At 43.0% G+C, this 18,816-nt stretch overlaps 4 protein-coding genes across 11 annotated transcripts; 2 read left to right on the plus strand and 2 right to left on the minus strand.

Moving 5' to 3' along the window:
- The first annotated feature begins 568 nt into the window (after positions 1-568).
- Positions 569-3,103, plus strand: LOC115674441 (uncharacterized protein ycf36). Its single transcript, XM_056311059.1, has 4 exons — positions 569-1,215; positions 1,647-1,675; positions 2,365-2,421; positions 2,702-3,103. The coding sequence occupies exons 1-4, from the start codon at positions 705-707 to the stop codon at positions 2,918-2,920; spliced, it is 816 nt and encodes a 271-aa protein (XP_056167034.1). The 5' UTR covers positions 569-704; the 3' UTR covers positions 2,921-3,103.
- Positions 3,104-5,132: 2,029 nt separating this feature from the next.
- On the plus strand, positions 5,133-7,916 carry LOC115674521 (protein REVERSION-TO-ETHYLENE SENSITIVITY1). 5 transcript variants are annotated; one of them, XM_056310638.1, is made up of 4 exons: positions 5,133-5,393; positions 5,486-5,836; positions 6,727-7,068; positions 7,285-7,916. In XM_056310638.1, the coding sequence occupies exons 2-4, from the start codon at positions 5,750-5,752 to the stop codon at positions 7,705-7,707; spliced, it is 852 nt and encodes a 283-aa protein (XP_056166613.1). In that variant the 5' UTR covers positions 5,133-5,393; positions 5,486-5,749; the 3' UTR covers positions 7,708-7,916. The 5 variants fall into 5 exon arrangements, with proteins under 5 accessions (XP_056166613.1, XP_056166615.1, XP_030452776.1 ...); XM_056310640.1 differs by lacking the exon at positions 5,486-5,836 and having other exon boundaries at positions 5,136-5,393; positions 6,670-7,068; XM_030596916.2 differs by lacking the exon at positions 5,486-5,836 and having other exon boundaries at positions 5,136-5,393; positions 6,683-7,068.
- A 719-nt stretch (positions 7,917-8,635) lies between these two features.
- On the minus strand, positions 8,636-10,827 carry LOC115674525 (uncharacterized). Of its 2 annotated transcripts, none has more exons than XM_030596921.2 (6): positions 10,583-10,827; positions 10,153-10,226; positions 9,983-10,047; positions 9,373-9,882; positions 9,192-9,282; positions 8,636-8,894 (listed from the first exon to the last, which is right to left on the minus strand). In XM_030596921.2, the coding sequence occupies exons 1-6, from the start codon at positions 10,722-10,724 to the stop codon at positions 8,808-8,810; spliced, it is 969 nt and encodes a 322-aa protein (XP_030452781.1). In that variant the 5' UTR covers positions 10,725-10,827; the 3' UTR covers positions 8,636-8,807. The 2 variants fall into 2 exon arrangements, with proteins under 2 accessions (XP_030452781.1, XP_056166612.1); XM_056310637.1 differs by lacking the exon at positions 10,583-10,827 and adding an exon at positions 10,434-10,573 and having other exon boundaries at positions 10,153-10,233.
- A 2,978-nt stretch (positions 10,828-13,805) lies between these two features.
- LOC115674376 (calcineurin B-like protein 10) lies at positions 13,806-17,552 on the minus strand. 3 transcript variants are annotated; one of them, XM_030596752.2, is made up of 9 exons: positions 17,393-17,552; positions 16,997-17,168; positions 16,557-16,639; positions 16,227-16,286; positions 15,390-15,498; positions 15,256-15,308; positions 15,096-15,176; positions 14,750-14,862; positions 13,806-14,584 (listed from the first exon to the last, which is right to left on the minus strand). In XM_030596752.2, the coding sequence occupies exons 1-9, from the start codon at positions 17,423-17,425 to the stop codon at positions 14,530-14,532; spliced, it is 759 nt and encodes a 252-aa protein (XP_030452612.1). In that variant the 5' UTR covers positions 17,426-17,552; the 3' UTR covers positions 13,806-14,529. The 3 variants fall into 3 exon arrangements, with proteins under 3 accessions (XP_030452612.1, XP_056166983.1, XP_056166984.1); XM_056311008.1 differs by having other exon boundaries at positions 14,725-14,862; XM_056311009.1 differs by lacking the exons at positions 13,806-14,584; positions 15,096-15,176 and having other exon boundaries at positions 14,806-15,054; positions 15,177-15,308.
- Positions 17,553-18,816: the final 1,264 nt, after the last annotated feature.

Genomic DNA, 18,816 nt, shown 5'->3' on the forward strand with positions numbered 1-18,816 from the left:
TATTCTTTTGTTCCTGGAAACAAAAAAAGAACAAAAATCCGTTTGCTAAACTTTTTGTTCTTAGGCACAAATTTATTCCCAGAATCAGTTTTGGAATATTTCTTGATTCTGGAAACAAGAATCAGAAATAGAAGAGAAATTTTTTTTTCTTTTTCTTCTTTCCTTCCTGGCTGTGGCCGGTTCTTCTTTCCTAGCCTGTGGCCGGTCGCCGGCCAACCGGCCACGACCGACGACCCAGTCACTGCCCAGAAGGAGAAGAAGAAAAAAAGAAAAAAAAAAGAAATTTTAAAAAAATTATTAAAATTATTAAAATATTATTAATAAAAATAAATTTTGTGCAGTTATCAAGCGTATTTCTGTTCTTTTTCTATTCTAGGAATGGAAATTTTGGGCTGTTACCAAACGCCTTCAAATACTTAAAAATTATTTCTAAGAACAAAATAAAAAAAATTATTTCTGAGCAAAAATTATTTTCAGAAACAGAATGATTAACAAATGCACCGTAATTATGTCACGTCACAGAAGAACACCACCTACAATTCTTATGAATCTCAAATAGATCAAACCCTCAATTTCAAAGAGAGTACTCAAAACACACAGCACACTAAAAATATCTGCACAGAGCAGCTTATCCAAATCTATGACTGTTAGCAAAACAGACACACTGGCACGAATCTGACTTCTGACAGAGTCACCCCAGAGCCATGGCGACCACGCTTCACCTCTCATCAAACCAACCTATACGCCAACCGACCCTCTTCTTTCCCTCCACAAACACACCCACCACACTCATCTCCTTCATCAGAACCTCGAAGCCCTCTCACAGACTCCACCCAAACCAAATCTTCCTCCCAAGAATACCCTCCTCCTCCTTCAGAAATGGCAGCAACACCCCTTCAGGAACAGGGTGCCCTGTTCCATTGGAGCAACAGCCCATCAATGAATACCAAAACCTCTCAACTTCCTTCCCTTTTTCTTGGGCTGCTGGTGACTTTGTTGAGTATTGTTCAAGATTGTTTGTGACGGGTGCTTCTTTCGCACTCTTGGTCGGTTTGCCGGTCGCGTGGCTCGGGGCTCCATCGCCCGAATCTGAGCCGGTGAAGCGGGTTCTGGGTGCGGTTTCAAGTGGGATTGTGGTGGTCACTTTGGCTGTTGTGAGGATGTATCTTGGTTGGGCGTATGTTGGGAATCGCTTGCTCAGTGCCACTGTTGAATGTAAAAGTTGCTCTGTTCTCTCTCCTTTGTATTTCTGTGTCGTGTGAGTAAATTAATGGCCGGAAATTAGGACAAAAATCAGAAGAATTATCAATTGACGGAGACTAATTTATCAGCATGGAAGGTGGTGCTCATTGAACAATGAAAAAGCTGGTATCATTGCTTGAAAGGAGTTGAATCTTTTTATGGTGAATTTGGGTTGTCTTGTTTCTTGGAAATTTGCTGCAAATGAAGTTTTGTGGCTTCCAGCAAGGACAGTTAGATTCTGTTGGGTACTTGTTGGTAGTGCTGCTCAAGATAAATGCGGTGTTCTTGTTTACATTTCTTCTTGTAAATGCGCTTTCTTGGCAGTCATGTGCAGGCGTAGTTAGAGTTGTGTTGACATATTAAATTGGTGAACTAATGGTCTATTTGCCTATTTACACTTTCAGATGAAGAGACCGGGTGGTACGACGGCCAGGTAAATGCCCGTTTTTGATGTAATGCCGATGTCAAGCATTATACTTAATTGTATTGCCATCATGAAATTTTGTTCTTTTCTTTTCTTGAACGGTGTTGTGTTTTAGCCTCCTTCCCTATTTTTCCAATCTTATGATATGCTGAAGGTGCAAATCAGAAGTTCATTCAGGACAAGAAACCTGCTTTAAATGGTTTCTGGACCAACTATGATAAAGTAGCGAGTTATACATGGTATTTGTCTTGGATATTAGTATGTCACAGTTGATATGGAGCGCAATTCTTTGCTGATCAAAGACTTTCTGTTCGAAGAGCTGTGCGTGGTTGGTTCTTTGTTGTTAATCAGGGTCTATTCGCGGAGACCATGACTTTTCCTGCTAATGCTGATAGACTCAAAAGTGTGAAGTGCATTAAGCGATAGTGGCTATCTGCTAATTGGAAATAGAATGCAGAACAAAATAAGAGTTCTTTAGCGTCGTAAATAGCAAAACCGATCAAATCAGCTTATTGTGAGAGATCATTGTGTTTTGGCTCTTTGAGGCGAGAGTGCGGTCACCATGAAGTTGAATTGCCGGTCTAGTTGAAGTCATGACTTCTCAATAGTACATCAGGATCAAATGGAGTTGTTTCTCCATCACCAACTTTCATGTCCAAAATAGCATTGAGTTGATCAAATTTCTGCTTTTTTAACAGATATGGGTGAAAACAGCAGAAGTCTTGGCTCGTGACAGGCTTCTCGGTTCATTTTCGGTGAGTGTTTATACTGACATTCCGCAACTCTCTGGTATTTCTTGCGAATTTTTTAATTTAGTTGCGCACACCTGTGCAACGGTTCAGATTATTCTTATCTCTTAAACTTTTTTGCTTGTCGGGGTTGAGCAAATGTGGGGCTATGGTATCTTTGAATTATCAAATATGTTCATATTCTCTTTTCTGTGTGTATCCAAAGATGCATTTGATCAAAAGAATAACAATAAGCGGATCTTATAATCCGTTAACTTAGAATATGCTGTCATGTTCGATCGCGCAGGTGAAGCCCTTGCTCAGTAAATTGAAGTACACTCTCGTGACACTTGCCGTTAGTTTATTCGCATGCATCTTCCTCCTCATCAACATCGACGAGAGCCAAAAGGCTTCTGACGGGAGCCTCGAAGCGAACAGAGAAAGAGCCATACCGGGAGTTTACAGCGACGAGTCGGCCCGGTCGTTTGAACCAGACGCGTTCTGCGGCGAACTCGGCATTCCATGAAGTGTCGATCGATAAGTGTCATTGTTCTTTTTCCAGCTTACTAGCGGTTAGCTTAAAAGCTGCATTACATAACCTCAGATGTGTGTAGATCATGTATGGGGAACCACGGTCTCTGGTAGCATAGAACTGTACATTGTAGACGCTCTGCTGGAATTTATACATTGTATATACTGTTGCCTCCAAGTATTATCCGGGAAAATGACACAAATTGTCTCTGAACTTTGGTTCAATGTGCAATGTGGTCCCTGAACTTTTAATTTGTTCAATGTGGTCCCTGAACTTTTGATACAGGTTCAATTTAGTCCCTAGGGCTATATGAAATGTTCAATATTATCCCTACATTAAACATTTTTATATAGTTTAGGGATATTTACATTGAATATGTACCAAAAGTCCAATGACCACATTGAACAAATTAAAAGTCCAAGTACCACATTGAATATTAGGCTAAAGTTTAGGGACTACATTAAACAAATTTAAAGTTCGGGGAATATATTGCACATTGAGCTAAAATTCATGAACTATTTATGTCATCACCCCAGTATTATCCTTATACGAAGAGAAATAATGGAGCCAAAGAAAACAGAAGATGCACAACTCCAAGAGCAAACGCAGCTGATGCATGAAAATTTATTCGCGGAAGTGAACAGGGCTTCTTCATTCGATGCTTCATCAGGAATTGAAGGTTTTCCGGCGAGTGATTTCAAACCGATCGAGGTGTCCGTGATTTACCAACAAGTTTCGGGGGTCGCTAATGCTAAAAAAAAAAACAAAACAAAACAAAAGTAACCGACATGAGATTAGTAACACGCTTAAGAAATTATCGTCGGTTATGGTCCTATGGGAAATTACTGATCACGAAAATACAAATTCATGATCGTCCGTCGGATTCGTAGGATTTTGCGGTTAAGACCCGACGCGTCGCCTACCATCCAATTAATTACAAAGTATCAAAGTTATCGAATGGGGTACATTGATCGAAAAAAGTTGTAATCACACAATCGAATGTTCCGACGAGCTTAAGGATGATCGAATAGCCGTCGAAAGCACGTGATGAGAGGATATGACTCGTGCACGTTTCGTTTTCCTTGTTGGTCTGCTCCGTAAGATTCAATTCACCAGGTCATTCGCGCACGACATCAACGGGAGGAACGGGACACACGTGACATCAGAAGTGCTCCTCATCAATGGCTGCTTGCTTCCTTCCTTCCTTCCTTCCTTCCTTCTTTCCATGGAAAACGCAGAAGCTTCTCTTCGGGCGGCGCGAAAAGACCGTTCGACTCATCATCATCCTTCTCGTCGCTTTTTCTCCGTTCCAAGTTTCCGACCACAAATTCCCTTGTCCTTCTTCTCCCTCCTCCCGCGCACACGACCAATACATTAACCAATACGAAAGGGGAAAATGACCTGAATAATCCTTGAATTTTGGCTCGATATACAATACGATTTCTAAACTTTTCATTTGTTCAATGTGATTCCTAAATTATAACCCAATGCGTGATGTGATCTCTGAATTTTTTATACACGTTTAATTTAATCCATGAACTATATGAAAATGTTCAATATAGTCCTTGAATGTAGTATTTCCATTAATTCAAGATCAATGACTACATTGAACATTTTCATATAGATCGAGGACTATATTGAACATGTACCAAAAATCCAGCGATCACATTCAACAAATTAAAAGTTTATGAACCATATTGAATATCGGACAAAAGTTTAAAGATCACAGTGAACAAATTAAAAATTTAAAACCACGTTGCGCGTTGGACCAAAACCTAAAGATCATTTGTGTCATTTGTGTCATTATACGTTCCGAGTTCCAACCACAAATTCATTTGTCCTTCTCCCTCCTCCCTCCTGCACACAACCAATACATTAATCTATGCGAAAGAACTGCTGATAGCAGCAGGCGCTAGGGAGCCTGTATAAGTGTGTCCAGAGGGGGCCCCACTTTTTTTTTGATAACTCGGACTCCCACACTGGCTGCATTACAAAAGTCCGACCGATCAGATACTAACCGGGGGAGAATTAGCCAAACCCACGTATTAACCTCTATGTCATTCAAGAATGTGGTAAGGTGAAGGATAGAGAGACTCGAATTTGAGATCATTCACCCGTAATCTCAAAGCCTTATCACTCTCCAAAGAGGGGGCCCCACTTTGGGTGCTGAAATACCAAAAGGAGCCCCGGGTTCATGCACCTTCCCCAACTTCTCTCCTGTCCGTTCCTCTTTCGAGAATTGAATACGGGAGACGTCCTCCATTAATTAAACCCCCAGCTGGTTCCGGATTTTCTTGGAAATTTGGCAAGTTTTGTCCATGGTTTTAATGGGTTGTTGCTCGTCCTTGGTGAAATCTCCTCAAGGTGAGGGACTCGTCCTTTTTCATCTCGTTCTCGGGGGAAGACGTGAACGGCCTCATCATCATCGCCTTTGACGGGCGAGAAGAGTAGCTCACCACCATTTCTTGTAAGCGGTTCTTTTCAAGATTCTTGGGTTTGATTTCATTCTGTGAGGACTTGTGCTAATTCTTTCTGTGCGGTGCTGTGGAATGCGTTTAGCCTTTCCGGGTTTTGATCTGATTGCCGAGATATGGGACGAGTGATGTTAAAGTTTGATTCTTGAACTCTGTCCTTTGCTTGATCAGTATCTTAGAGAGAACAAGAAGTGAGGAGAGTATGGTGACATAACAGAAGAGTAGTGGGTCGTGTTTGTAATTTTTCAGCTAGAAAACTAGAGCCATTTCTTGTGGTCTCGCATTCTTAGTCATGGAGAGTCCGGTTTTGTCGGCCTAGGCTCGTGATTCGCTGGATAAAAATGGTCAAATGCTGCATTTGGAAAAGAAAAAAGCGTTTCACTTCCTTGTCACATTTTGGAATTTCTCAAGCCATGGGGAGTCTTTGCACAGAATTGTAAGTTGCAGTGTTCTTTTAGATAAGATGAGTATATTTCTTGTAGTTAGTGTTGGAACAACCAGTTAGAGCCAGCTGATTGGTACTTCCATTAATGAGAACTTGCGTTCGATCATGGTTGTTTCGTCCTTGGTTGGCAGATTAAAAGAGCTACTTGTTCTATTTACTAGAGGAGATCTTACATGCATTTGTCATTGTAGCGTTGTAGTCAATCCAAGAATTAACTTGTAATGACAATTCAACTCAGAGCAGACATCCATCAACCTTGAGTGTCATTCAGTCTGAAGAGGTTAAGTGGCTTTGCTGGACACAAAAAACTGGGGATATCGATCTGTTTTTGTAGAGTATATCGAACTAGTGTGATGATCTATGCTTCTCTTATGTTGGAAGAACCTTGAGCTACAGCAGAGTGAGGCTCAGCTGATAGGATCTTATTGGAGCCATACTTTGCATCTGAGGTGTTATCTTTTTGAAGAAGCTGGTGGATACAGATACTAAATTACCTAGGCCAACTTCTTGGTGTTGTGATGGTCTGCAGGATCCTTTTCTCTGCAGAAAATATGGCTCAGGTGTTTGCGATGATAATTTTCACTGTCATTTCTCTTCCTATATCCCAAGTCAATCTTTTATACAAGGATAGACTCTTTTCCGAAATTTTTGAGTTTTGGTTGAGATTATCCTTCTAAACACTGAAAACGTATATCTAGGAGTTCATTCCTACTATAAGTTACTCAAGCAAGGAAAAGTGATGCATATGTTCGTCAAGTTTGTTACTGTCAATCTATTTTAGGTTTCATAAGGTTTATATGCTCTGGAAAATGACTCTATAATAGAGGAATACTACAGGCTATTTGCAAGTACATCATGTCTGGTGCTGTTTTCTGACGAAGGGATTTTTTGGTATGGAGACATCAATCCGTCTGCCACATGGGATATATTCTACAACTATGGAGCTCAAAGCCACTTATGATATCGAGAATATGGGTTTGACGCCCGGGATTCGGCATGAACTCTGGCCATTGGATGAAATAGATCCTACAAAGGACAAATTTCCATGCTGTTTAGTTTGGACACCACTACCAGTAGTCTCATGGTTGGCTCCTTTCATTGGACATGTTGGGATTTGTCGGGAAGACGGAGTTATATTAGACTTTGCTGGTTCCAATTTTGTGAATATTGATAGCTTTGCATTTGGCGCAGTGGCCAGGTACCTCCAACTTGACAGAAAACAGGTATACTTTCATTCAGTACTTCAATAAATCTACAAGTGGCCATACTTTGTATTAATAAAATCAAAATTGGCACCATTTTCAAAGTGTTGCCTCGCACAGATATTTACCCTTTTTCATAATGAGCACCAGTTTTGGAGATATGCCTATGTTATTCTCATTTATTAATGCTCCAAAAGTATATTAACTTCATGCTGTCAACTTGAAATCTTAAAACAGTGTTGCTTTCCAGCCAATCTAGCTGAACATACATGTAAGTACGGCTTCAAGCACAGAGAATACGGGGCTGCAGTTACTTGGGACGACGCCTTGCGATCAAGCATGCGCCACTTTGAGCACAAAACCTACAACCTCTTCACCTGCAACTGCCACTCATTTGTCGCCAACTGTTTGAACCGTCTCTGTTATGGCGGATCAATGGAATGGAACATGATAAATGTGGCAACGCTGGTGCTGTTTAAGGGCCAATGGGTCAGTGTAATGTCGATCCTGAGAGCGTTCCTACCTTTCATGTTGGTGCTTTGTTTGGGTTTAGTGCTGGTCGGATGGCCATTCATAATTGGTCTGTTCTCATTCTCTATGCTCCTTATTGGGTGGTTTTTGTTGGGTAACTATTGGCTTAAGTGGTTGATAGACTGTTAATATCATCTATGTTGACCTAGCTTTATAGAGGGAAGAAAAGATATAGGAGATTCAGAGTAAATTTCTCATGTCCGCAGTTAAGGATCATGTGTTGGATGGGTCTTTCTGGTTGTATTGATTATCAGATGACGAGGCCTTGTGAAGAACTGAAACTACTGTATAGTTTGATTTTTACAGCTGAAGCAAAGGTTACCATCTTTTTTCGGAAATTACCCTTGAGTCTTACTTAGGCAACATGATGGGCCTTGGCTTTGAATAGCGGTTAAGATTTGAAAGGAAGAGGGCCTTGAAAATGTGTTCTTGTTAAAAGTCCTGGATCACACAGTATGCAGCAAGCAAAGTCGAAGGTGTGAAAATGCGATATTCGTATTGGCGTGAAAAAGTTTGCTATACTAGAAGATAGATTAACCACCTCATTAACTTGAAGAAACGCTTTCGACAGGAATATGTGAAGATTCCGGCTCGGATTCTTATTTGGCTTCTTCTAAGCCAATATAGCTTACGATCATTTGGTCTACCATTACCGCATGGTTTGGATTCATCTTGTCTCGCTACAATGGCCGGACTCTTATTTGGCTTCTTCTAAGCCAATATAACTTACAATCATTTGGTCTATCATTGGTGTGGATTCATCTTATCTCGCTACAATGGCCATGCCACGGTGAAGTTGAACCATCAACCTAGCAGGCTCATTACGTTTTCTTCTTTGCATTGCATGCAAAATTCTTAACATATCAGGTCTTGGAGACTTGGAAGACGGGAGTGTCGATCACACCTTAAAAAGGATTATTGCTCAGAACTTCTACTAAATCCAGTCGTGCCCATTGAGGTCATATCCAACATGGTTGCACGGAGAAATATTGCAGGTCACATTGAAGAACATCTTTTTTTTTTTTTTTTTGGCAATGAAATAGCACAACATCTTGACTTGCAGAAAACTTTCCCATTTCCATTACTTGGGAAGGAGAAGTCTAAGAACAAATAGACTGAAATTGGAAGGGGAAAAAAAGTCAAATGGAGAGTTTCATCCTCATCTTCTGGCGTACATCTAGATGTAGAAGTCCATCCCATAAAAATGGACTTTCCAGATGATCTATGTTTCATGCCCCATATTTAGGAGCCTTCCAAAGCTTAAACGCGATCTCATGCAGAAACCTGTCCGCAGGTATCACCAAATTGCCGCCATGCTACACAGAACAGGAATAAACTAGACACATCAGGAAATTTGAGAAAGGGTACAACATCTGGAAAATGGTAGTACCCAAGCAAAGTTGACGATAAACTCCATCAAATGAGGTCGAATTTGAAGTTTAGAGGGAAAAAACGCATGCAATTTTTTTCCCAAATTATTTTCTGCCTCTGTCTCATCATCTTTAGCCTTCAGGTTCTTTTAAAACAAACATTCTTGTAGCGAGAACACCAGCATAACCTCCACAAAGTGATTGAATCAGAAAGACTACTAACATATAGTTCTTGATTGTTACCTCCTTAAAGTCCTCAAATGAGAATGCCTCAGCCATATCTCTGCGGGTCACAGCATCCTGCCATTGAGCAATTAGCATGGGGCAATGGTGCCTGTTGATCAAATTTAGGGTTAGAAATGGAGTGTCATAGTGCCTACACCATATACCGCTGCCGAGATGGGACCAATGAAATTGCAGATACCTGACGTCCTCCCTCGGTTTCTCTCCTCTCATAGTATAACTCTGACGAGGGAATAGTCTCACCAGACGAGAGTCTGCATTGTCCTTAGACACCAAGGTCAATAAATGGGAGCAAGCAAATTTTGAGATATCTCCATAGCTCATTACAAGGGACAAGTGCAGGCGGGAACCAATTTCGGATCCAGGTTGAGCAACATGCATTAAACTACCGACCAAAGCATTCACATACTCTATGCCATAGTTAATAACCTTATCTGCCTCCCCATCCCCCTGTTCACCAGCTCCGATATGCACAAATACAAGATCAAAATAGCCCGTATCCATCAACTTCCCCTCTTGGAATCCAAGCAACTTCAGCAATCCACACGAGACAGCATCTATTGGTCCTTCAGCAACGGAGTGCTTTTTGTCTATCAGCTCCTCGAATTGCAAAACATTGATACCGAGCTTGTTGCCAAAAGATCTCAAACTCGGATTGCTTGTCACCATAGCAGCCTTCATCCCCATAAATCTGAAATCAGGAAGGCTACGGCTCATGGTCACCTCTACAACAGTGGTACATACATACTGTCAATCATAGAATCAGTGGGAAAAAGGAGCATCAATCTTGCCTTTCTGAGACTGTTGGGACCAATGCCGTCCCCCGACTCCCCGAATCACAAGTGCTTTCCTCACCCTGAAAATTTCAACGGAAAACAACGCCATCGTGATCATCGGACAAACCGCACTCCTAATACTCACCGAAATTAACCCGCTAAACTCACAGCGATGTAAAAATTACCTTCTGCACACAATAAGCATCGAATGCATCCAGAAGAATGGAGAATTCTCTAACAACTCTGTCATCCTCACTCTCTGCAATCTAAACCCATGTAAAAATTGCAGCAATCATCACAGCGGCAAACCGGCCCAACTCAACAGAAACAGCAGGACAATACGTTTCGTTAAAATGGGAAGCAATCTAATAGTTTTTCCCTCGCCGTCTCGGATGCCCGAGAAAGGAAGTGATCCCTCACCAACTTAATATCTGAGAATCATGATCTAAGCTACAAAGAGACGCACCCAATTCCAGCTAAACCTCTCCACCATGCACGAAACTAGCTGAACAGCAGACCCAGATGCGAAAAATTCGAACTTGTCCCCCGACACGAAAGGAAACACCATCATCTCCAATCAAACGTAGATGAGATTTGTGGGGAGAGAGGGGGGACCTGAGGGAGGCGAATCGGGGAGGCTCAAGAAGCCGCAGCAAGCTTTGGTGGCGAGGGAGTGGAGGTGGGGGATCGGTGCATCTAAGGAAGGAGCAAGGCCGTCGCCGTACACCACCAGAGCTCGGCTCGGCTTGTCCGCCATTGCAGCGTCGGAGAGAGAGAGAGAGAGAGAAGATTTGATCGGTGTTTCAGCAGCAGCGACTTGTGAGGTTGATGCTGGAATGGAACATATGCGGGAGCTTGAAGGCATTTTCTTGTTTTTTCACTTTATTTTTACCATGTTTGCAGAAATTTGGTTTCTTTGACGACGGGGCCATTTGGTCCGGCATTTGAATGTTGCTTTGAGATCTAAAGTCTCTTGAGCAAATATAAAGTTGTTTGGTAAATTTTTTGGTAAACTTTGAGGAAATGCAATTGCATCTCCAAAGCTTGGAAAAGGCCTTTGGCTGAATAGAGTGCATGAGGAGCCTTGGGAAGTTGCATTTTCGGAATGCAACTCGGGTACTGTTCATCGCCATTGTTCATCCTCTTCTCAAGCAGCTGGTCCGGCGACCGGCGACTATCGCCTGAGGGCTAGCACCCCGGTGACTACCGCCTGGGGGTCGCGTGACCCCGGCGACGCCGCCAGGAGTCACGCGACCCCAAGCGGTGATCGTCGAGGTCGCACGACCCCGGCAACGCCGCCTGAGGTCGCGTGATCTCAAGCCAACTCACCTGAGGTCGCGCGACCTCAGGCGAGGTTGGTCGACGGTGGTGGTCGGTTGGCCAGCTTTTTTTTTTTTTTTTTAAAATATCAGCAAAAGTCTTTTACAAATAATTTTTACCAAACGGTATTTAGACCAAAGTTGCTTTCAAATATGATTTTAAAATACGCATTACCAAACACTATTTGCATTTCGAAAAACCATTTTAGCTCAAAGGCCTTTACATTTTGCCAAATACATTTCCCAAAAGCCGAACCAAACAAGCCCGGCATGGGCAATTGGTTTTATGTTTGCTGTAAATTGAAGAAGGGGCTAAATCTCATCTTAAGCTATTGATAAAATATTTTTTACCCTATGATCTGGTATTATAAATTTATTTATAAGACTGATCAATTACGGATGGACAGTATATTATTGGACAATGTGTTGGCTCTTGGAATAAAGGAAAAAGTGCCGAGTCCCGTAAATATAGATAAGAGTGAACCGAAAGATATCCGGTTAAAAGCTTATTTGAGATGCATGTGTGATTTGTATTATATTAGTCTTACATCAGAGAATTGGTTTGTTATAGCGTAATTAATATATCTTTGTTGGCCCACAACTCCAATCGAAGGTAATGGATCCTGTTGAAAAGCTCCCAACAGCTCATTCAATACTCCTTAACCTAATATAACAACTGAGTGCGATGCCCTCACCTAGGGCCTTTGTGGCCCGCAGCCTGGTGAGCTATAGGAAGGACTTGCACCAACGATTCTAGGGAAAATTACCAAAAAAGTCTTAAACCTTTTGCAATTGTGCCAATTCAGTCATAAACCTTTTTTTTTTGTCAATTCAGTCATAAACCTTTTGCAATTGTGCCAATTCAGTTCATCCGGCCACTTTTAGCTGGCCGTCGCTGATGTGGCCGCCGGCCGGCTGACGTAGCGCCGGCCGACGTCCATGCGGCAATATTTTAATATTTTTTTATTATTTTCGAATTTTTTTTCCATTTTTTCTTTTTTTTTTCTTTTCCTTCTCCCCCTGGCCTGTCCGGCCAGGGGGGAGGCTCGCCGGCGAGGGCCCAGCTCCGGCGAGGCGAGTTGGGCCCTCGCCGCCGTTGGGCGAGCTCCGCCTCGCCGGAGCTGGGCGAGGCTCGCCCAGCGGCGGCGAGGGCCCAGCTCGCCATGGCTGGGCGACCCTTTCTACCTTGACATTCAACCATCTTCGTTGAGTCTATCATTGGTCCTGAAATAACTCCCTCAAGGTATTATTTATTTTGACCGATCCTTGGGCATATAAATAGACATTTTTCTAAGAGGCCGCCCATCCTGGTTTTCACGTATATAATCCATGAAACTCTCCCCCTGAATATCATGTAATAATTCATCACTTCCCTCTTCGCTATCTTAAAAACATGCCAGTGCCAGGAGCGGCGACTCCCCACCGTCGAATTAGGTCGTTGGACGTGCATTAATCGTATTCGTATGGTGCGAATGGATGTTTTGAAAATCTACTCTAAGAATGCGTTTGTTTCGCCGAAAACTCAATGATAAAGGAAAATATTTTTCGAAAAAGCATTTTTCAGGAATACTGTTAGTTTTCCTACGTTTTGTGACGTGTGATCGAAAACGTTTTCTGGTGTTTGCATATTATTTGAAAAATAATTTCAATCTCATGATTTTATCTCAAACAAAAAAAAATCAAGTATTTTAATATTTTTTTAAAAAATTGAATTTTTTAATTACTTTTTTTATTCTTTTTCTTTTCTTTTTTGAAAAAACTCGAATATTTTTTTCTTTTTTCTTTTTTCTTTTCTTTCCTTTTCTTTTTCCTCCTACCTCTACCGTGACGGGGCAACAATGGCCACAAGCGAGCCCAACGCTCACCCGGCGACAGCCACAGGCAAGCTCAAGCTCGCTGGCCTCGAGCTCGCCGGGACCTAGCAAGCCTTGAGCTCGCGCAAGGCCAGCTACGACTCGCCGCGAAGTAGAGGCTCGCCCGCGCGAGGCCGGCGAGCTTAAGCTCACCAAATCCCGGCCAACCTCGACCTCGCACCAGCGAGGCTCGCCGAGATCTGGCAAGCATCAAGCTCGCGAGAGGCCAGCGAGGCCTCTCCGCGAAGTCGAGGCTTGCCAACGCGAGGTCGGCGAGCTCGAGCTCGGCAGATCCCGACCAGCCTTGACCTCGCGCTAGCGAGGCTAGTCGAGGCTCGCACAGGGCTAGCGAGTCGCCAGCCCTACCCGTGGCCGGTCACCGACCGTCGCCAAGGCCGGCGACCGACGGAAGGAGAAAGAAGGAAAAAGGAAGAGAAAAGAAAAAAAGAAAGAAAAGAAAAGAAAAAGAAAAGAAGAAACGAAAAGACAAGAAAAAATAAAATATTAACAAAATCAAGATAAGCAATTCCTGAAAGTGTTTTCACCTTCTTAGATTAGAAAATTCACTTTCCTAATTTTATACATAAAAATTTTCCTTGACCGGAAAGTATTTTCAATTGGCTAATCATTTTCCGTGAACCAAACAGGTGAAAATCCGAAAAACGGTTCCAGAAAATCACTTTACCTCAAACAAACACACCCAAGTTAACCATACTAAACAAGTGTTTCGAGTTCTTGTTAACAAGACTCACGGCAGTACCGTGCACCGAAGCCTTCAGGGGATGCCAAAAAACCTACCCTCCAAAGGGAGATACAAAAGGCAAACCTGTCTAGAAAACAGCCATTTGGTGAAAAAGGTAAAACCCCAGTGAGAGAGTCCTAATTTTCTCTTCAAAACACTTCCAAAAATAGATCAATCTGCGGCATTCAAACACCACGTTCGCTACCGCCCCTCCCAGAAGTCTCTTCTTGATTGCAAGTAACAAAACATGCAAAAATAATCCTTACTTCGCTTCTGAAATAGAAGCAGAAGCTCCATTTGTCGGTCCACCTCCAAAAGTCATGGTAGTCTTTACTTTCGGAAACCTCCAATTTGCCAGTCCTGCCGAGCCCCGATCCAACTGTCTGCTATTCAACTGGACAAGTTGAGAAAATGGCAAAAGATGCTCCCTAGAAGTCAGCAATTCATCAGCGACTGCCTTTCTTAAGTTGCCATCACAGCCTGCTTCACCTCAAACCCTGGTACATATGTCCCCCAGTGTCCAGCAAACTCTGCAGAAAATGCGAGTCTGACAAGAGTTCTTCTCGAGCCTAGTTCGACATGAAATTCTCATCGGAGCTCTACCCCGTTGAAATTGTCGGATGTGCAAGATAATGTGTGGTAAACACTTTACTCTTCAACCTCAGTGTTGAAAATAAAACTTGGGAATACAGTGGTGATGTCCCTGAGAGTCATACACAATGGTATATTCCAGAGTAAGTTCTTACAGATCAATTAGAATGGTAAATGCAATTAGTTTTAATTCTTTATTGTGAAAAGGATGTGATGAAAGGGGTTCTTAATTGAGATAGCATGAACTCGTACGGATTGAAAGTAAGGGATTGCATACTTCAGGTAAGGAAGAGTCATATTTTTCAACAGAGAAGGGTTTCGAAGTACGAAGGCTTTCCACTCTTCCTTATTGATCTTACCATCCTTGTCCGCATCTGCATCTGCAAATGTCTGCAAAGGGCATGAACACCAATAATATATAGAGAAATGATTTTACGATATGGTATACCAAGTAATATGTTATCGTGTTATTGGCTGTTGAAGATGACCCCTTATTTGAATGTCCGCCCACGCCTCACATCACTCGGTACACCAACTTTGTAGACCAATTTTACTGTACCTCATATTGCTCTAAGAATTATACTACACAAAAGAGGGAACAAATTTTTAGACCCTGCACTTACCCGATCAAGTATAGCATCAAGAAGTTCATCTGATAGTCTCATGTCAGATTCCATCAAAATGGCAAGAACCATTTGCCTAACCTGACATTCGCATAAGCTAGTGAGCGTTCTAGTGGATTCTCTTAACATCAAAATTTGATAATTTGCACAGAAAACTCACTTCCTCTCGCTCAATGTACCCAGTCTGCCGTAGATCATACAGCCTGAATGCAACTGCAATAAAAGGACCGTTCATCAGAAAAATAACAATCCACCTGCACTAAATTGATTCGGCAAACAATTCCCAAGCCTTACAGCTTATTTTCTCTTCTACAGGGGCATAGGGATGGAAGACACTGAGAGCACGGACAAATTCTTCAAATTCTATGACACCATTTTTCTTCTCGTCGAACAGATCAAAAACCTAAATGCAAAAGCATAAAAGTGAAGTTATCAGCAAATTATTATGAAACCATTTGCGAATGAAGCCATCACAGTGCAGTTCCACCACAAATCTAAAACAAAGAAAAGCATGGGTTCCCTTAGAAACCAACCACATGAGAGAGAGAGAGAGAGAGAGAGAGAGAGAGAGAGAGAGAGAGAGAGAGAGGTGCCGAGCCTGAAGATAATGCAAGATGTCTCTTAGACACACGGCATTTTCTATATACTAATTCGTTACATATCCACAAGAACATGAAGAAACAATTTGCATTAGCATTCTTCACAAAGGAGTCAGCAGCGTTATATTGTTCAATCAAATGGCTCTTCTGACTTTTGGAAAAGAATAAAACACCAGGGAGGAACCAAATAAGTATTTGGCCAAAACAAGTGACTGTCCCTCCACATTGTTATTTAAGGGATTTTCAGAACACACAACAGAAAATCTCCCGGAGCTACAGAGGCATACACATAATTCACCCATCCGATTTTAATGAGATGTGCAGATCTCAGAGATGAAATGGAACAAGACAGAAACTTTCCTCACGTGATCAATGTGTAACATGCCCCTGTCCCCCCAAAGTATGGACCCAAAAATGCTATCAGATTATCAACCAGATGTCCTTACATTGCCATAATCCATGAAGAAATCAATCGATCCATCTTGTGTGAAAAATTATACGGAGCAATGTACAGATGAAGGAGATGCTTTACCCGATCTAGGAAAAGATTCTCTCCCGTAGGAGTGCGGAGTAGCGCCAATTGAAGCTCTTCCTGCATGAAGACAGTCATTAAGTGACCAAGGCAAGACCAGATCCCATCACCAGCTACGTAGCTGGCAAGCTCAGCCAGTTTCTCACAATATTCCGCTTGGTATTCGACACAACATACTCGGTGGAAATGAGCATATATCCAACTGCCTAACCTTACCAAGTATTAAGATGAATCACCAGCTACTGGCACATCAAAGTAAATATCAACCACGTAACAGAGGAAATTTACCGTCAACCAACTGGTATGTGATTTGGATTCCGTTCAAACTACCTTGTGAATTAGGCCGTCGTCAATAATTGAACTGCTCAATTTCTTGTACAGCTCGAACAGCGCTTCGACTTCATTGCTCGTGACTGCAAACCCACGAAGTCAAATCAGAAAACAAAAGTGAAGATCCTCTCCTAAACCTCCGATGACCAAAAAAATACGCCATAAGCGTTCCAAGCGACCCAAACCAACCAAATCGGCGAAGCCTAAAGACATAATCGACTCTCATTTTCAGGACTGCTCAACAAACAAAAAAATTTCGAATTTCCAGCAAAATTCAACTGATCATCCTGCTCCTCCGCATGCTCTAATAGCATTCCTTCATTTATTAGAACGAAGAGGGTACAACTGTACAAGTATTCATTCACACCGAATTCTCTCCGTCCAGCTTTAAACAACAGCAGCGGCAGCAGCAGCACGGTAATAAAAGAAAAAGCACTCACATCTCGTCTCCCTGGCGAGGCGATTGACATCGCCGAACCGGTAGCGGCGCTTCTTGCGCCTCGGCCGGTTCTCGCAGCAGCTGCCGACGCCGAAGGCGAGAATCTCCACTATGGACACGAGCGGTATGCACGCGGCGCAGATCCGCTCGCCGATCGTCAGGGAGCTCGATCTCTGCGCCCAAAAAAAGAAGAAGAAGAAGAAGAAGAAAACACGGAGGATTAAACCACCGCCCGCGAAAAAGCACACGCTCGTCGACCGGAAGAAAAACGGCATCACCGACGAAGCGGAAACGGGAGTCGTTTCCAGGTTTCCCGGAACCGGAGCTCCGATCGGAGCCCGCCCGTCCGTCCGCCGCCGCGCCGCAGCGCGCGGGGGCGTGGGGGGTCGCGACGTACCGACGAGTCGTTGGCGGTTCTTCTGGCCTCCATCCGCCGCTGCGGAGGAGAATCATCAGCTAGCTAGAGAGAGAGAGAGAGAGGAGGAGGGGGCTCGTCGCGAAGATATTTTTCTCCCTCTTCTTCTTCTTCTCGAGTTCCGCGGTACGGAGGACGGATGGATGGATGGATGATAGAGGACAAGGTGACGTCCCGCGGCACAAACATGACCCGACATCGTAACGCCCCCCACAAATAATTGCACCAACGTTTTACCTTAAAACAGGAAAGAGATGTCACGTGCTGATCACGTGACCATTCGACGGCCTAACATTTAGATTGGACCAAGTTCTCGGTTCATGAGCGATAGGTAATCGCTTATATCGCTTGCAAAAATGAATAAATGAAAAATATTTTCTTAGTTCTCTAAAATGTTCTAGAAAAAACCCTACTCGCTACTCTCATTGTGCCTCCTCGCCTAGAGAGTTAGCTTCTTCGCTTCGTTGCCCAGGGAAATTTGTTTTGTCCATGGTCATTGTTGGTCTCGCTCGTCCAAGCCGAGCTACTACACCTTCCATAATCTCCGTCGTCGCTTGCGGTCATGGAGGAGTGCCGTCGCCAGCTCCAAATCTGGAATTTTGCAGACTCCACATATGGAGTCGCCAGTGTAGTCGTTCAGGCTCACACGTCCAAGCCGAGCCCTCTCCGTTGTCACTCATGGCCGACCATGGACGACCCGCCATCTGGAAGTTCGCAGGCCAGATCTGGAGGCATAACTCTAGAGTTGGACCAGCGACTCGTCCAAGCTGGGCTACTCCTCCATTGTCCAGACTCGCCAAATCTGTGGACGAGCTGCCTCACGAGCCATGGACAATGCCAAATCTGGACGAGCAATGAGTAGGACGACCACGAGCAACACCAGAAGGAGTGGCTCGGCTTGGAAGCACGAGAGGTGCTCCGCCAGTGGCGATGGTGGAGGGAGCTACCGGTTCCATTTACTCACCCGAGAACCGGACCAATCGGTCCGGTCCGGTTCGGTCTAGTTCAAGGACTAGATAGTCCGGTTCCCTATTTTCGGATGGGAACCAGACTATCCGGAAACAGATCATCCCCAGTATCGAGTAACAATTCGTACATCGTTTTTGGTTATTTGGAAAGTGGGACATTTAATAATCATACATCTTGGGATGCAGAAGGGCACGTATCGTGGTTCTCTTTAAAGTACTTACAAAAAAAAGAATAGTTCGGCATTACGGCAATAAAATCATAAAATGATATTATCATGATTTTACATCAATTAAATTATAAATAAAAAAATGTTTATATATTATAACAGGACTATGTAAATTACATTGTTTTATAGAAAACCCATGTCTGATAATAGGTATTGTTGCTGGCTCGTGACATCTGATGTGAAATCACAAGAATGCAATTTTATTTGTGTG

The sequence above is a fragment of the Syzygium oleosum genome, unplaced genomic scaffold (genome assembly GCF_021117445.2).
Source record: "Syzygium oleosum isolate NSW1041296 unplaced genomic scaffold, Sole_v2.1 Sole_v2.04, whole genome shotgun sequence".
NCBI lineage: Eukaryota > Viridiplantae > Streptophyta > Magnoliopsida > Myrtales > Myrtaceae > Syzygium > Syzygium oleosum.

Coding starts and splice junctions, on each gene's coding strand:
- LOC115674441 (XM_056311059.1), top strand. CDS start 705: ATGGCGACCACGCTTCACCTCTCATCAAACCAACCTATACGCCAACCG. Junction 1,216..1,646: donor GCTCAGTGCCACTGTTGAAT/GTAAAAGTTGCT, acceptor TTACACTTTCAG/ATGAAGAGACCGGGTGGTAC. Junction 1,676..2,364: donor CCGGGTGGTACGACGGCCAG/GTAAATGCCCGT, acceptor CTTTTTTAACAG/ATATGGGTGAAAACAGCAGA.
- LOC115674521 (XM_056310638.1), top strand. CDS start 5,750: ATGCTGCATTTGGAAAAGAAAAAAGCGTTTCACTTCCTTGTCACATTT. Junction 5,837..6,726: donor GGGAGTCTTTGCACAGAATT/GTAAGTTGCAGT, acceptor TTTCTGACGAAG/GGATTTTTTGGTATGGAGAC. Junction 7,069..7,284: donor TCCAACTTGACAGAAAACAG/GTATACTTTCAT, acceptor ATCTTAAAACAG/TGTTGCTTTCCAGCCAATCT.
- LOC115674525 (XM_030596921.2), bottom strand. CDS start 10,724: ATGGCGGACAAGCCGAGCCGAGCTCTGGTGGTGTACGGCGACGGCCTT. Junction 9,883..9,982: donor GTCCCAACAGTCTCAGAAAG/GCAAGATTGATG, acceptor TCCTGATTTCAG/ATTTATGGGGATGAAGGCTG. Junction 8,895..9,191: donor CATTTGAGGACTTTAAGGAG/GTAACAATCAAG, acceptor TGTTCTGTGTAG/CATGGCGGCAATTTGGTGAT.
- LOC115674376 (XM_056311008.1), bottom strand. CDS start 17,425: ATGGAGGCCAGAAGAACCGCCAACGACTCGTCG. Junction 16,640..16,996: donor CCTCGCCAGGGAGACGAGAT/GTGAGTGCTTTT, acceptor GTGGGTTTGCAG/TCACGAGCAATGAAGTCGAA. Junction 14,585..14,724: donor CAATCCCTTACTTTCAATCC/GTACGAGTTCAT, acceptor TATGACTCTCAG/GGACATCACCACTGTATTCC.